The 16789-nt window shown below is 44.7% G+C and overlaps 1 protein-coding gene across 5 annotated transcripts in view; it reads right to left on the reverse strand.

The window, feature by feature from the left end:
• Positions 1–13964: 13964 nt before the first annotated feature.
• Positions 13965–16789, reverse strand: part of LOC127567007 (R3H domain-containing protein 2) — a 200485-nt gene continuing 197660 nt past the window's right edge. For 4 of the 5 annotated variants that reach the window (XM_052009616.1, XM_052009615.1, XM_052009617.1 and 1 more), the window contains one exon: positions 13988–14655. In XM_052009616.1, the coding sequence (XP_051865576.1) occupies positions 14315–14655 (341 nt within the window). In that variant the 3' untranslated portion in view covers positions 13988–14314. Of the gene's footprint in view, positions 14656–16789 lie in introns of all 5 variants that reach the window. The other variant, XM_052009619.1, reaches the window with a different exon arrangement.

Raw genomic sequence — 16789 nt, forward strand, 5'->3', positions numbered from 1 at the left:
CTCACCTACACACTGGGGGCAATTAACCCACTGACCTACTAGTCTTTGGGATATGGGAGGAAACTGGAGCACCCGGGGGAAAGAATATATTGCAGATGTCTTCAAGAACAGACTGGCTCAGTGATAAGGTGAGAACATGTGTCAGGACCCCTGGATTGTTCCTCTGTCCCCATGTAGACCTTTGACATGATGGTAAGTTCGCCAGTGCCTTGAGATATATAGAATTACCTGCTGGTGTGTCCAATCATGTCATGCATTAAAAATTGCAAAAGGACTCCTCAGATGACCAAGTGACAATAAGTACCCGAACCACACAGCCCAGGAAAACCAAGCAAAGTATCATCCACCCACCACACCAATGGACTCCCAGTGAGGGCAAGTACCTACTGGCAGGTAACCTAATTCTCTCTTTTCATACTTACACACTCCTTATCTACTCAAAACTGCTGATGACAAACATTGCAAAGGCATCTACGTGTAAAGTGCTCTTCTATGGCAACACTGCTCCTGACTTGGCCTTGAGTCAGTGAGGACAGACTCGTTCCAAAGCACCGTTCCTTCTGCATTATGTCACTTTGGTGGCATTTTGGAAAATTTCAGGTCACTTTCCAATGCTTGACTTTAGTTTGGTAAACACAGAAGTGGTGGCGATGTGGCTGAGCAACTTTCACCAGAAACTTGTGTACATGATACCACCTAGTGGTCTGAGGGCCCACTGTCATGTCACTGCTACTAACAATATGGACGTGAGTTCTGAAATGTAGGTAGAGAGGCAAAGATAGACTTGCTAGCTTTGCTCTTCCTCAAATCCCCCAGTAATGGACTAACAAACATTTGGAAAAGATCAGCCAAAACGTTTTGAGGCCTTGATAAAAGTTGTCTATTGAGAAACTGGATTGTGTGCAACGCAATGACATTGCAATGAGATGTAAAACAATGGAAAATTGTGGGATTATGGTTCCACTAGCACTGGTTGCCAGAGTATTGGTCAATTTTTGGGTGTGCTTTGTCTCCTGGCTACTTAGATCTGGCAACTCTAGAGCAGTCCTGGTTTTGCTGTTTTTTACTAGGATATTCCTGTTTCTGTGTTGGGACTCTGCCTCAGAGTCCTGAGGCAAGATTCCTCCTGGTCACTGCCTGCATTTGGTTCTGAGGAAGCATCCTGACTCTAGTCTCGTCCTGGTGTTCTGCATTTGGGTTCTCCACAAGCTCGCTATTCATTTGACATTGTGACAGGTTCTGCTTGACTTAAAGGAGGACCTCCTTGAGCAAATCTGAGCCACTGGTGTCTGGCACTGCAAATCCTATCCCTGCCTTCAGAATTCTCAACGTGACCCACCCACCACCAATCTGTTCTCCCAAGCTTGCAGCTCCAGTTCCACAGCCCCACCACACCATCCACTGCTGAACCTACCAGCAGCAAGCTCTTGAACCACACAGGCCTGGGCCTGCTGCAAATAAAATCAGTCAATGCACTTCAACAGGTGGCTTGAAGAACACAGGAGGTGGGAGTGGCTGGACCTGTGCAGTAAACTCTCATTTATCTGGTATTATTGCATCTGAAATTCTCATGCAAACATTTTGAAGAATATTAGACAATTGCATAAAATTTTCAAAAACACAAATTTGAATTTAGTGTGTCAGGATCCGATGAGATATTGCTCTGGTGCTGTCTGACATCAGCAGCCTGCCCTCAGTCCCTCAAGTGTGGTTACAAGGAGGGGTTGCTTCCAGTTGTGTTTCATAAGCTGTACTGTACTCCTCCCATCCATCCACTCTGGCGGGTAAGAATACTCCCAGCAAAGGTACAAAGAAGACATGAGGTGCATTGATAGGGTGAATGAGCCCAGTCTTTTCCCCAGGGTTCAGGAATCAAGAATGAGGGGGTACGGGTTTAAGGTGGGAGGGGAGAGATTTAAAATGGACCTGAGGGGCAACTTCTTCACCCAGAGGGTGGTCCGTATATGGAACGAGCTGCCAGAGGAAGTGGTTGAGGTAGGTACAGTAACAACATCTAAAAGACACTTGGACAGGTTCATGCATAGGAAAGGTTTAGAGGGATATGGGCCAAATGTGGGCAAGTGGGACTGGCTTGGTGGGCACCATGGTCGGCAAGGACCAGTTGGGCCGAAGGGCCTGTTTCCATGCTGTATCACTCTCTGACTAAGTAGAAACGTGTTGTTCTAACATTGAAAGGGAAAATGGAAATATGTAAAAGATTGCAAGAAGATGACAATTGCAATGTCCTTATGAAAGAATTTAACATTGGTTCCTCAACAATTTATGACATTCATCACCAAGTCCTGATGAAGGGTCTCGACCCGAAACATCGACTGTCCATTTCCCTCCACAGATGCTGCCTGAGCCGTTGAGTTCCTCCAGCAGCTTGTGTGTTACATAGAACATAGAACACTACAGCACAGTACAGGCCCTTTGGCCCACAATGTTGTGCCGACATTTTATCCTGCTCTAAGATCTATCTAACCCTTCCCTCCCACATACTCCTCCATTTCTCTATCATTCATGTGTCTATCTGAGAGTCCCTTAAACGCCCCTAATGTATCTGCCCCCACAACCTCTGCCAGCAGTGCGTTCCACACACCCACCACTCTCTGTGTAAAAACCTTATTTCTGACATCCCCCTTATACCTTCCTCCAATCACCGTAAAATGATGTCCCCTCGTGTTAGCCATTGTCGCCCTGGGAAAAAGTCTCTGACTGTCCACTTGATCTACGCCTCTTATCATCTTGTTCACCTCTATCAAGTCACCTCTCATCCTCCTTCTCTCCAAAGAGAAAAGCCCTAGCTCACTCAACCTATCCTCATAAGACATGCTCTCCAATCCAGGCAGCATCCTGGTAAATCTCCTCTGCACCCTCTCTAAAGCTTCCACATCCTTTCTATAATGAGGCGACCAGAACTGAACACAATACTCCAAGTGTGGTCTAACCAGAGTTCTGTAGAGCTGCAACATCACCTCGCGGCTCTTGAACTCAACACTCCGACTAATGAAGGCCAACACACCATACACCTTCTTAACAACCCTAGCAACCTGTGCAGCAACATTGAGGGATCTATAGACATGGACCCCGAGATCCCTCTGTTCCTCCACACTGTTAAAGAGTCCTGCCATTAACCTTGTATTCTGCCTTAAAATTTGATCTCCCGAAATGTATCACTTCACATTTTTCTGGGTTTAACTCCATCTTCCTCTTCTCAGCCCAGCTCTGCATCCTATCAATGTCCTGTTTTAATCTACAGCAACCTTCTACACTATCCACAACACCACCAACCATCGTGTCATCTGCAAATTTACTAACCCATCCCTCCACTTCCTCAGCCAAGTCATTTATAAAAATCACAAAGAGCAGGGATCCCAGAACAGATCCCTGCGGAACACCACTGGTCACCGACCTCCAGGCAGAATATGCTCCATCTACCACCACCCTCTGTCTTCTATGGGTGAGCCAATTCCGAATCCACACAGCCAAGTTTCCCTGGATCCCACGCCTCCTGACTTTCTGAATGAGCTTTTCATGAGGAATCTTATCAAACACTTTACTAAAATCCATGTACACCACATCCACTGCTCGACCTTCATCAATGCGTTTGTCACATCCTCAAAGAATTCAATCAGGCTCGTGAGGCACGACCTGCCCTTCACAAAGCCATGCTGACTGTTCCTAATCAGCCTGTGCTCTTCCAAATGCTCACAAATCCTGTCCCAAAGAATCTTCTCCAGTAATTTGCCCACCACTGAAGTAAGATTCACTGGTCTGTAATTCCCAGGGTTATCCCTACTCCCTTTCTTAAACAACGGAACAACATTTACCACCCTCCAATCATCTGGCACTACGCCAGCTAGGATGCAAAGATCATTGCCAAAGGAGCAGCAATCTCTTCCCTCGCTTCCCGTAGTAACCTTAGGTATATCCCATCCGGCCCCGGTGACTTATCTATCCTAATGTTTTTCAAAAGTTCCAGCACACCCTCTTTCCTCACGTAGACATGCCCCACCGTATCAGCCTGTCGTCCACCATCCTCACAAACGTCAAGGTCTCTCTCACTGGTGAATACTGAGGCAAAGTATTCATTAAGGACCTTCCCTACCTCTTCTGACTCCAGGCACATGTTTCCTCTTTTATCCCTAAACGGTCCTACCCTCGCTCTACTCATCTTCCTATTCTCCACATACGTGTAGAACGCCTTGGGGTTTTCCTTAATCCTACTCACCAAGGCCTTCTTATGCCCCCTTCTAGCTCTCCTAAGTCCATTCTTAAGCTCCCTCCTGGCTACCTTGTAACTCTCCAGAGCCCTGTCTGATCCTTGCTTTCTAAACCTCAGGTAAGCTTCTTTCTTCCTCTTGACAAGATAGTCTACATCTCTTGTCAACCACGGGTCCTTCACTCTACCATCCTTACCCTGCCTCAATGGGACAAACTTACCCAGAGCCCCGTGCGAGTACTCCCTGAACAACCTCCACATTTCCGCTGTGCACTTCCCCAAGAAAATCTGTTCCCAATTTACGCTCTCAAGTTCCTGCCTAATAGCATCATAATTCCCCTCCCCCCAATTAAATACTTTCCCATATCGTCTGCTCCTATCCCTCTCCAAGGCTACGGTAAAGGTCAAGGAGTTATGGTCACTGTCTCCAAAATGTTCTCCCACCGAGAGATCTGAAACCTGATCAGGCTCATTGCCTAGTACCAGGTGCAGTATGGCCTCTCCTCTAGTCAGCCTGTCCACATACTGCGTCAGGAATCCTCCCTGGACACTCCTAACAAACTCTGCCCCATCTATCCCCTTTACACTAAGGAGGTGCCAATCAATATCAGGGAAGTTGAAATCACCCATGACAACAACCCTGTTATTTTTGCACCTCTCCAAATTCTGCCTCCCGATCTGCTCCTCAGTCTCTGCTGCTATTGGGGGGGTCTGTAGAATACTCCCAATAGAGTGATCGCTCCCTTCCTGTTTCTGACTTCCACCCACAGTGACTCAGTGGACGATCCCTCCAGGACATCCTCCCTCTCTACAGCTGTGACACTGTCCCTGATCAGCAAAGCCACTCCCCCACCTCTTTTACCTCCGTCCCTGTCCCTTTTGAAACATCTGAACCCTGGAATATCCAGCAGCCATTCCTGCCCTTGTGACAGCCAAGTCTCTGTAATGGCCACAACATCGTAGTTCCACGTACTGACCCACGCTCTAAGTTCATCACCCTTGTTCCTGATACTTCTCACATTAAAGTAGACACACTTCAGCCCATCCAACTGCCTGTAATTTTGCCCTTTCAACTGCCTATCCTTCCTCACAGTCTTTCTACATGCTGCATCTACTTGTACACTAAATGCACCAAGCTCTGACCTATCACTCGGGTTCCCATCCCCCTGCCAAACTAGATTCCAGATTCCAGCATCTGCAGTCCCTTGTATCTCGCTTTAAGATGTTAAACCACAAAGTGCAAAGCTTAAAGAGTTCTTCCTGAACTCAGAGTGATAAAAGTGTTGAAAAGTGCCACACAAAGCAAACAACAAAGCTTGACCACCTTAGAACATAGAACATAGAAAAACTACAGCACAATTCAGGCCCTTCGGCCCACAAAGCTGTGCCGAACATGTCCCTACCCTAGAAATTACTAGGCTTACCCATAGCCCTCTATTTTACTCAGCTCCATGTACCTATCTAACAGTCTCTTGAAAGACCCTATCGTATCCGCCTCCACCACCGTTGCCGGCAGCCCATTCCACACACTCACCACTCTCTGAGTAAAAAACTTACCCCTGACATCTCCTCTATATCTACTCCCCAGCACCTTAAACCTATGTCCTCTTGTGGCCACCAATTTGGCCCTGGGGAAAAGCCTCTGACTATTTACCCTATCAATACCTCTCATCATCACTTTACTGGGCAGGGTTCCGTTCCTGGGAACTGTTTGTCACCTGAACAGTTTGCAAGTTGGAAACGTGGTCATGAACCCCATTCCCACCTGGCAGAAGATGTCTACAGCCCCGAAGCAGCCGACAAATCCATCCCGCCGGTCTCCCAAATGCTCGTCTGTATGTATGGGCTGTACATAGGTCGGGCGTTCGTAACCCGGGGAGGACTTGTACATGACTGGTTTTCCTTAAGGATATCAGAGGGTGCAGATATCTCAGGGCAAAGCTCGTGGAAAAAGCAAAGGAATTTTATTAAAAAAAATCACAGAGCCATGTGCCTTTTCTCAAGGATGGCTAACTCCCTTCAAGGTTCAGCATGGAATTTGAAGACTAGGCCTTCCCGGCAAACAGGAATCTGCCAACACGAAATCAGCAGAGGAATTTTGTGAAACTTATAAGAATTGAGCTATTGAACAAAGTCAAGCAAATCTATAATGCTGATGAAACAGGATTATTGTGGTGCTGCCTTCAAACACAACCTCAGCTGGTGCAAATGATAAAGTTGTGCATGGTTTTGAACAAACCCAAGATCATTAAACCGTGCTTATGTGTGTGAATGCCACAGGAATCCATCAGTGAACTTGCTTATTATTGGGACGTATTCAAAGCCAAGATGTTTCAAAGGTATCACTTACCTCCCTGTTGATTATAAATCTTAAAGTGATTCCTGGATAGTGAACTTTTATTTGGTTTCATCGTGTTGTTGTATCAAGTGTAAAAGAACATTTACAAAAATATGACTGGTTTCCTAAAAGATATCAGAGGGTGCACATGTCTCAGGGCAATGCTCGTGAAAAAAGCAAAGGAATTTTATTAAAAAGATCTGCCTGAAGATTGTAAAGTCGTGCTTTTGTTGGATAACTGCCACCCTCATCCTCCTGCAGAAGAACTTGTAAATGGAAATATTTTTCTCCCTGCCAATGTGACAAGTTCAATTCTGCCCATGAGTCAGGGCTTGTCACAATATGTAAAAAAGTTGTCCTGGCATGATTTTATCTGCAAACTACAAAGGGAAAATTCAAGGTTTTCAGTTAAAATATCCCATCAAAGAAGGAATTTTTAACGTTTCTTGCACATGGAAACAGGTGAGGCTTGAAACACTGTGAAGACGTTGGTGAAAATTGTGGCCTCTTGTCATTTTTGAAGGGCCATCTGAGGAAACAGTTTTTGAAGGATCTTGTGTGGGTTAGGGAAAGCAGACGGTGACGGATGTGATGAAATTATGGAACTAGTGGACGGAGGGAGTGCTAAAATCCAGCGGAAAACTTTTCGAGAGATGAACTTGATGAGAGGCTGGGAACTGATGAGGTTGGTCCTTTACAGTGACATTAAACGCTGATCAAATCTTAGAGCATGTTTTGAATTGTAAAACAAACCTAAAGTTCAAGAAGTAGAGAGCAATGATGAAGGAAAGCTGCAGGGAAAAGTCTCTTGGAAAATCGCTGCTGAAGGATTTGAAAATGTCTTGAAGTTGTTAAGCAGCAAAATTGCTTTTCTGCTCAGACTGTAATGCATTCACACTGTTCACACTTCTGCCTGGCATCCCCTCCCCATTTGGCTCTACCTATCACCTCGTGGCTCTGTCTGACGCACACACCCCCAACCCCCTTCGTATTGCTATGTACTGGCAACCTTTCCTCTTCCCTCACATTCCTGACACAGGCTCTCAAGCCAAGACGTCAACTTACGTCTTTCTTCCCCCACAGATGCTGCTCGACCTGCTGAGTTCTTCCAGCGCTCTGTTTCTTGTTCCAGATTCCAACATTTGCAGTCTATTTTGTCTTCTGTCTTTGTAAGCCTAAATCTCCTCGGCATTCGACACTGACTCACAGAAGTTCTGTTGAACCTGATGAAACGCTGTTTCCAGAACACAGTGAATAAATTGCACTGGCCTTTGGACATTAAGAATGAAGTGATTTTACTTTAAGCGGTAGCCTAGCCCAGGTTAGGCTATGCATAGCCTACATAAAATTGTTTTGTTCTGATGAAAATCAGCTCAAACAATGAATTTTATTTTGTGTCATGCAAAATAAGTGTAAAAAGACATTTTTGGTATATTTATGTTTATACATAAGGGGCATGCAGTTGTAGGCTGATTAGAAGCAACATCCTCTTTGAAGGTTTGGGACATAATGTGATGGCAACTACAGTCAACCATTTGATTTATTTTTGCTGTATTTTACGTTCATGCTGTTTAACCCTAAAATATAGAATTTCAGTGTATTGTTATTTAAAAGGGTATGGAGATTGAAGGTTTACGCATAGAATACTACAGTGTGATATACAGTCATGTTTTGTTGAACAGTTCTCATCCAACAGGGACCCCCACACTCCCCACAGATGTTAGATGGCTGAGAGTTTACTGTAGTACATCATCCGTGGGTGAGGCTGATGACTAGGGCAGGCACAGTAGTGTAGCGGTTAGCGCAACGCTATTACAGCGCCAGCGACCCGGGTTCAATTCCCGCCGCTGTCTGTAAGGAGTTTGTATGTTCTCCTGGGTTCTCTGGTTTCCTCCCACATTCCAAAGACGTATGGGTTAGGGAGTTGTGGGCATGCTATGTTGGTGCCGGAAGCACGGCGACACTTGCGGGCTGCCCCCAGAACACTCTACGCAAAAGGTGCATTTCACTGTGTGTTTCGATGTACATGTGACTAATAAAGATATCTTACCTATTTCTGACAATCCAATCTGCTCAGATTTAAGGGTACAGGCAGACGCTGCCCCATGTTGGAAGGTAAAATGAAGGCTCCCTGAGGCTGATGGTTGTGCTTCAAAGATTGCCATCTGTTTTGCCTTTGAGCACAAACTAAGATATGAGCCAATCAGAAACACTTTCGCTCAGATCCTTTCCTGCATGGATTTGACCCTCTGTCAGATGAGGAGGAAACAGAAGCTGTGTGACTTGTTAAGTAGACTTGTGTATCTACTCTGACCACCACGGACTGCAAGGAAGGCTGTGGGTGTGGAGGGAGAGGGCCACTCTTTACATGAAGACACCACAACATTACCTTAAGGAAGAGGACTTTGTGGAATAACAGAACTCTTTGGAAGCCTGCCGACCATCTGCACATACAGCAACACTCTGGTAATCTGGCATCTGATTGTTTGGAGAGAGCTGTTGGTCTGGCATCTGGCTCACTCATGTGAGCCGAGGGTCCTGAGTGCAAGTGGGGTGTGCGGCTGGAGCTGGGGTCCAGTGTGTGTCCAGGGCTGGGTGTGCGGAGGGAGCGAGACTTGGGCTTCCAGAATGTCAGCAGGTTTACAGCCTGAGCCAGATCCGGAGTGTGTGTGTTTTTCCTGCTCCCCTTACACTTACTGGGTTCACCAAAGTTACTACACCTCTGTGTGAAAGTAAAAGTGTTGGGGTGTTAATAGGACTAACCTCCAATCATCTGGAAAGTCTGCCAGTTCGGCACCTGTAAAGTCCTGAGGGTGACGGATTATCAGAGTTTTAATGTTTTGAATGAAAAGTATCGCTTTTAAATGTCTGAAGGATTTTGGAGCTGGTTTACTTCAAGCATGCTGACATCTGGGTCTTCATTCCAGCAAGCAACTGCACAAGAACATTTCAAGGATCTGTTTTATGTTGAGTTAATGCAGGAGAAGTACTGTTATCTTTGACTCCAAGAATAATTATCTGTAATTTCTGCAAATATTTGGCTTGGCTTTAGGTTCATTTGCCTGTTGAATGTTCAAAGATCCGGTATATAAATCATAGCCTAAGCCAAGGTTTGATCTGGTATTTTTTCTGTGTGCTACAGATGGTGAGTGCTCCAAGTGTCAGTGCTAAGGCTTTTCACGGATTACATCCAAGGTTGGACAACATTAGGGTCACTAGCATTGATTCTATCTGGCCAGTTGAGTATTTCCAAGAATGTTTGCTTTATTTCAGATTTCCACTGTCCCAACTGTATTTGTACCTGTGGATGTCACCTTCAGCCTTGTCTATCCTCCAGTACTGAGCTAAGAAGGCAACAAGGAGCCTCGCAGCTTCTGCAACTTGTTGCTGCCACAGCATCATTCCAAACTGACCTCAGTACTTCCTCTCCAAGCCTCAGAACTCCGAAGCACTGATAAACTAAATTCTTTGTGAATTCCTCCAGTCTGACTTACTGACTGCATGGAGCTGTTTGATGCTTTATGTGAAGAATTGCCAATTACTTCATTGGAGGCCTGTACAATATCGAATGTGAGAAGGGAGCTGCGATTCTCACGAGTTATTCTCATCTGTATGCTGTTTGGACAAATCAAAGTGGCAAGGGTGCTGTGGAAGAGGAACTTGTGGAATGTGTCAGGGATTTTTCTTGGAGCAATACATTAGCAATCCACCCAGGAACAGGCTATTTTAGATTTGGTCATGTGTAATGAGATAGGATTAATGAGAGGCCTTGTATTTAAGGATCCTGTAGGGAGTAGTGGTCACAGCATGGTTGAATTCTGGATATAGATTGAGGGTGAACACCTTGGGTCCAAAACCAGTGTCATCAACTTAACTAAGGGCAGTTACAGAGGTATGAAGGAAGAGTTGGCTTGAGTTGATTGGGAAAATAGACTAAGGGAACTATCAGCAGATGAGCAGTAGCAAGAAGTTGAGCAGCTATGTCATAATTCAGCAGAAATTTATCCCAATTAGGATGAGGGTCTCTGTGAGAAAGAGGAACCATCTGTGGTTATCCAAGAGGGTCAAAGAAAATATTAAATCAAAAACTAGAGCATACAAAGTGGCAAAAGCTAGTGGTGGACCAGATTGACAATGAATTTTTCAGGAACCAGCAACAAGAGACTAAGAAGCTAATAAAGGGAGGAGATAATTGATAATGAGAGGAAACTGACAAGTAATATCAAAACACACAGCAAGAGCTTCTCTGGATATATGGAAAGGAAGAGGGGAGCTGAGGAAAGTGTGGGAGTCCTGGGGGGTGAGACAAGGAAGTGGCAGATAATTTAAACCAGTAGTTTGCATCAGACTTCATAGTGGAGGACATTGCAGATATCCTGAAGATAACAGTTTCAAATAGGAGAGAATAACATGTAACAATCCCTGTCATGAAGGACAAAGCATTGGAAAAACTAACAGTAACTAAAGGCAGGCAAGCTGCCAGGACACAATTGCCTGCAGCCAAGGGATTTAAAGGAAGTGGCTGGAGAGATGGTAGGACCTTCGGTTGTGTTTTTCAAAACTCTCTGAGTTCCAGGAGGGTACCAGTGGATTGGAAAACCATAAACGTGATGCTCTTGTTCAAGAAGGGAAGGAGGAAACTATAGGCCAGTGAGCTTAACAGCTGCTGTTGCAAGATGCTGCAGTCTATATTCAAGGAAGATTTAGAGAAGCTTAATGCAATCAAACCAGGTCAACACAGCTGTATGAATGGGAGATCATGTTTGACAGATTTGGTCATGTTAATGAAGTGGGATTAACAAGGGATCCTCCAGGGAATAGTGATCACAGCATGGTAGAATTCCAGATATAGGTTGAGGGTGAACACCTTGGGTCCAAAACCAGTGTCATCAACTTAACTAAGGGCAGTTACAGAGGTATGAAGGAGTTCTTCAAGGATGTAACAAATAAGAGTTGATAGAGGGGAAGGTGTAGCTGTGGTGTATTTGGATTTCCAGAAGGCATTCAACCACATAAAAGGTTGGTGCTCAAGATAAGAGTACACGTTATTGGAGGAGGTATGTTAACATGGAATGAAAACCGGTTATCACATAGAACACAGAGAGTCAGAATAAATAGGTCTTTTTCGGACTGGGAAGACAGAGCTAGTTGAACAAGGATCAGTTCATGGCTCTCAATTATTTATTATTTATATTAATGATTTGGAGTGTGAGGTATCCAAGTTTACTGATGACACAAAGATAAGTGGGAGGGCATGCTACGATGAGGATATTTGGATGGTGCAACAGGATACAGACAGGTTGAGTGTGGGAAAGTGTGAGGTCAGGTACTTTGACAGGAGGAATCAAAAGGTAGACTATTACTTAAACTGCAAATGAGTGGAATACAGCGGGACTAGGTGTTGTGTGCGCGAATCACGAGAAAGTGAGGATGCAGATGTAGCAAGTAATTAGGATTTTAAGTGGAAAATTGACCTTCACTGCGAGGAGGGCTGGGGTTTTGAAGTAGGGAAGTATTGTTCCAGTTGTACAGGGAGTTGATGTGGCCACACCTGGAGAACTGTGCATTGTTTTAGTCGCCTTCTTTAGGAAAAGGTACACTAGTTTTGGAGGCTATTCCAGAAGAGGTCATGGCAGCTAATTCCTTGGGACGAAAGAATTGCCTGATTGTGAGCAACTGAAGAAGTTAGATCTGGAGTTTAGAAGTTTGTCTTGCCCCTCAGGGGGCAGGACAAGATAGGTGTTCGATGTTTTCACCAGTGGAAAAGTCCTGAACAAAGAGACATAGTTACAAGATTAGGGGCCGGTCTTTTAAAACTGAGCTGTGGAGGAACTTCTTCTCTCAGAGGGTGGTGAACCCCTGGAATTCTCCTCCCCAGAGGGTTGTTGAGGCTGGGTCACTGGGAGGATTTAAAGAGGAGGTTGATGATGTTTTTGAAGATCAGGGAATTGAAAGCGAAGGGGAACTGGCACAGACAGAGAGATCATATTGAGTGGCAGGACAGGCTTGAGGGGCTGAGTGGCATCCTCCTGTTCTTTTTGTGTGCAGTAATCATTCTCCCCAATATTTTGTTGAAAGTCAGTTAATGTATGAAAAGTACTCCCAAATATTTGAAGTGCGGGGGCTGTACGTATGCAGTAAGTTTTCCAATAGTGCTCAGCATGTGGCCTCAGGACTGGACAATAGGACCCTGTGTGGGAGCAAGATCATCATCTTCATATAGGAGGGGACTCCTGGTACGTACTGGAGAGTTGGAACGTCTGCGCGATGTCTTGTAGGGGTACATTCACAATGCATACACCAATGGGAATCAGAGCGGTGTGGCCGTCAGTCATTTGTACGCCAACCTTCACAGATACAATGGAAAAGTTTGTGTGTAAATGCCCCAATGTCAACTTTAGCCACAATTTATACAGTCAGCATAGCAACCCATACGTAACAGGATATACTGTGCAGGTGAGGGAGGACCAATGCTTCATGTAGGTACAGAAACCACAAAAAGGGAGAAAACATCCCATCTAGTAATGGCCCACGTCCTGCGCAAGTAATATATCATTCCAAAGGGATAGGAACGTTTGAAGTTGGGCTGCCGATGCAAGTCCCTGTGTGATTCCTTCCAACACTTTCACCAGGGACATGAACGTTATCCTGTTGTTATTATCATGACGGATTTGCCACAGCAGATGCCAGCCACCCCCCCTCCTTCCATCTCCACCACTGTCAGCCCGAGCTGTTGCCATTCCTACCGGTACGTGCATAACCAGCACACCTCCAACTGTTTCCCTTTCCTTTCTGCACCACCACCTCTATGCATCACCAACAATCTTGTCTCAGTCCGTCCCTGGTTTATAAGCTCCCGCTCTGTCACATCCCCTCCAAGGATGAGGATCCACTCCTCAATGTATGTTACGATCTCCTCCTGTGATTTCTTTCGACCCAGTGATCACCTCTGGGCCATCAGTCTGAGAAGTTACAGCTTCCATTATTTGAACCTAGGGTTGACCAAGTCCAGGGCTCCCATCCTTGACTTAAAACCCATTCCCTAACCAACTGCCCAGATTGAGAGAGTTCTTACAAAATTATGACATCTGATTCAACCCAGTGTTGAACTTCATTCTATACTCTACAGGCCACTGGGATAACTTGACCCGACCTCTGTAATATAGTCTACCTACATCCAGACATCGAGTATCCCACTGATAAAATCCTAATGCATGTTTGTGTCACCTTCAAACCCCAGTTTATTGCCCCTTGTCTTTGTGAAGTGCCTTGGAGTGTTTTTATGTTGAAGGCATTATATAAATGCAAGTTGTTGCATTTGTACCCAGGTTCTAACACCTGAGATCCAATAGGGTAAGGAGTGTCACCTTGCAAATAAAGGACAGCTTAAAACAAAGAAGATATTGAGAGTCTGGACTGGCAGACAAACTTTTATAATTAAAATCAAAAAAAAAACAGGTTAAATAAAATTTGTCGTGACCATACACAGTCAACTGTTTGTGTCACTTAAATAAGCTTCTTCTAATACGTTTGCACAACAGAAAAAATACACGTGGGATGTGTGGGTGTGTAAAATGGAAGTTTAGGGGAAAAACAAACTTCTTTTTCCAACTGATCACTAACTTTCCTTAATTATGTCTAAAGTGATATTTGGACAAAACAATGCACTACAGGAACAATGCTGACTTCAAACAAAGCCAATACAGTCATTCAAAGGAGAGAAGAAAAAGGAATTTTCAAATATCCATCGGCTACTGGGAACTGGCTCTTTCTAGAATGCGAAGATCATAGCTTCTCTTGGCTGTTCGCAGTTTAAACCTGTTTGTTGAATTATTCAGTCTGATAGTTGCATTTTGAGCTGCCATGGTCGAGGGGAACACGGCAACAATAGTATAAAGTGCAGCTAGGTCACCAGCATTCTTTGAGTTCTCTGTTGCTCTGGTACAGTCCCCAGAACCACTGCTGCGCTGCTGAGAGTCTTTGAGCCACTGGATTTTGGCACCAGACATTGAAAGTTGACTGAAAAGTTTGTCTGCTTCAGTGCGGGTGATTCCCTCAGGAAGATCCGTTACTTCTAAGATTCGGCCGACGACTGAAACAAAGAAAGAAAGACATGCTAAGTGGCTCCAAGAGACAAAAATGTCAGTTAGTCATTGTTCATGACTATATTAAATTAGGTTCACACGCCTGCTACCTACAACCCAGCTCAGCTTGGCTGTAATGTAGCTGGGCTCAATTTTAGAACAATTTAACCGATTCAAAGTAAACAAGATCAAGGATGAGGCTTTCGTAACAGTGTGCTATGTAAAATCATTCATCCTATCAGAACTTTAGAGCACAATAGGCATTCCCACCAAGGACTCAGGGTACAAGCTGGAGCTGCCACACACACATAGTTCTCCTTCTAATTTGCAAATATCACAATGTTAGGAACTCCAAATGCCTGTTCGAAAAGCGGAATTCAGTCATGATTGCTGTGAGCACTTCTCATCGGGTGAAAGGTACACCAGAATGGCTGCAAACCTTTTGTGCATCGTCAAAACACCATACACAGCCATCCAAATAAGTGAGCGTTACTTTATAATCCGGGGAAGTTGCAGACTGTGTGCTCAACAACGACTGGAAGCATCACTTCAAAACCACCAACTCTTAAAGAAATCTGTTTGCAAACCTCTCTGCTGTGGTCTGCCAGTTCCCACCCTATGGTAGCACTAAGATAACCCAATTGTTCATTAACTCCTCTCTAAATGACACATTGACAGTTGAGCATCATTTTATGTGCATATTTAAGAAGGAAAGCCTAAGACTTCCTTCCCATCATACAAGATTAACACAGCATGAACACTTACACAAAAAGCTTAAAAATACATATCTGTATAGAACCCTGATAGATTGATGTTCTCCAGGGTACTGTTGGAATAACCGTAGAAGAATTTACATGTGTGCACACATTGCTACTGACTTCCCCTCCCAGAATCTTTCATCTATATGTTGACACTGATATTTCTCTCAGCACTTAGTTTATGGCAGGCACTATTTGAGCTAGAAGATTGATTCACACGAGAAAGGGCTTGTGCGGGGTGGGGGGGGACCCTTTGTTCAGAAGTTAGACTGCATGTTTCTTGCAGTGCCACACCATTGAACATACATTCACCACCAAGTGAGATGTGGTGGTAATGACCATTTCTGGATCGTTTCGCATCAGTCTGGAAGTCCAACCAGGCCGTTGTGATTCCCACATCAGACAGGCATCAAAATATTTCATTCCCTGTAACGATCATTCCGAAGCATTATGGAGGAAGCTGGACCATGTTATTCCATGGAGTGACCTTTCCTGGGAAAACTAGCTCTTCTCCTGCGCAGTGAAGGTAAGTCCCACACGTAACCTTTTGTCCTTTGTGGTCTTCCCCTGGCTGATATCCCCCCTCTCTAACCCGGCGGTCACTGGGCAGTGATCAGAAGCTCGAGCACTGGTTGATTTCCATCTTCCTCCATCCACTCATCTTTCCCCCAACACAGCAATCCCCTGATCTTCCCATCCACCTCCATCCCACCCAGAATCAAATCTCAAGGATGAGGATGACCAATCCAATGACAAGCTAACAATCTTCCTCAGTCAGACGACTTCCAAAAGGAAATGCACAGTGCATCGCAAACTTTGTTAATGCCAAATGATAGTTTTAACAGTAATTTATTCAGCTTCTTTATTTAAAACACTCCAAAAGATTACAAACTCAGAAAGGTGAAAATCCTCGTGGACAAGGCAGAACAGCAGCCAGGGAGAAAAACTATCTGAAATGGCGAGACATCTTGTGGCATGTCCACTATTGCTCACCCTTCAAGCTCCAAATATTTTTGTGTCACAAATTGTTGGAAGGAAGTATGAGCTGATTAATGGCGAGTCATTTGGGACTTTGGCTAATGATGGGTACAGCAGGTGATCTCCTTAACTAATCAAATTTAATAGAGGATGTGAAATATGAGTTTTAGAACACTACTACAGTACAGAAAACAGGCCACTCGGCCCTTCTAGTCTGTGCCAAAACTTTATTCTGCTAGTCCCATTTACCTGCGCCCAGTCCATAACCCTCCAGACCTCTCCCATCCACGTATCTATCCAATTTATTCTTAAAACTTAAGAGTGAGCCCACATTTACCACATCAGATGGCAGCTCATTCCACACTCCCACCACTCTCTGAGTGAAGAAGTTCCCCCTAATGTTCCC

Source organism: Pristis pectinata, chromosome X (genome assembly GCF_009764475.1).
Source record: "Pristis pectinata isolate sPriPec2 chromosome X, sPriPec2.1.pri, whole genome shotgun sequence".
NCBI lineage: Eukaryota > Metazoa > Chordata > Chondrichthyes > Rhinopristiformes > Pristidae > Pristis > Pristis pectinata.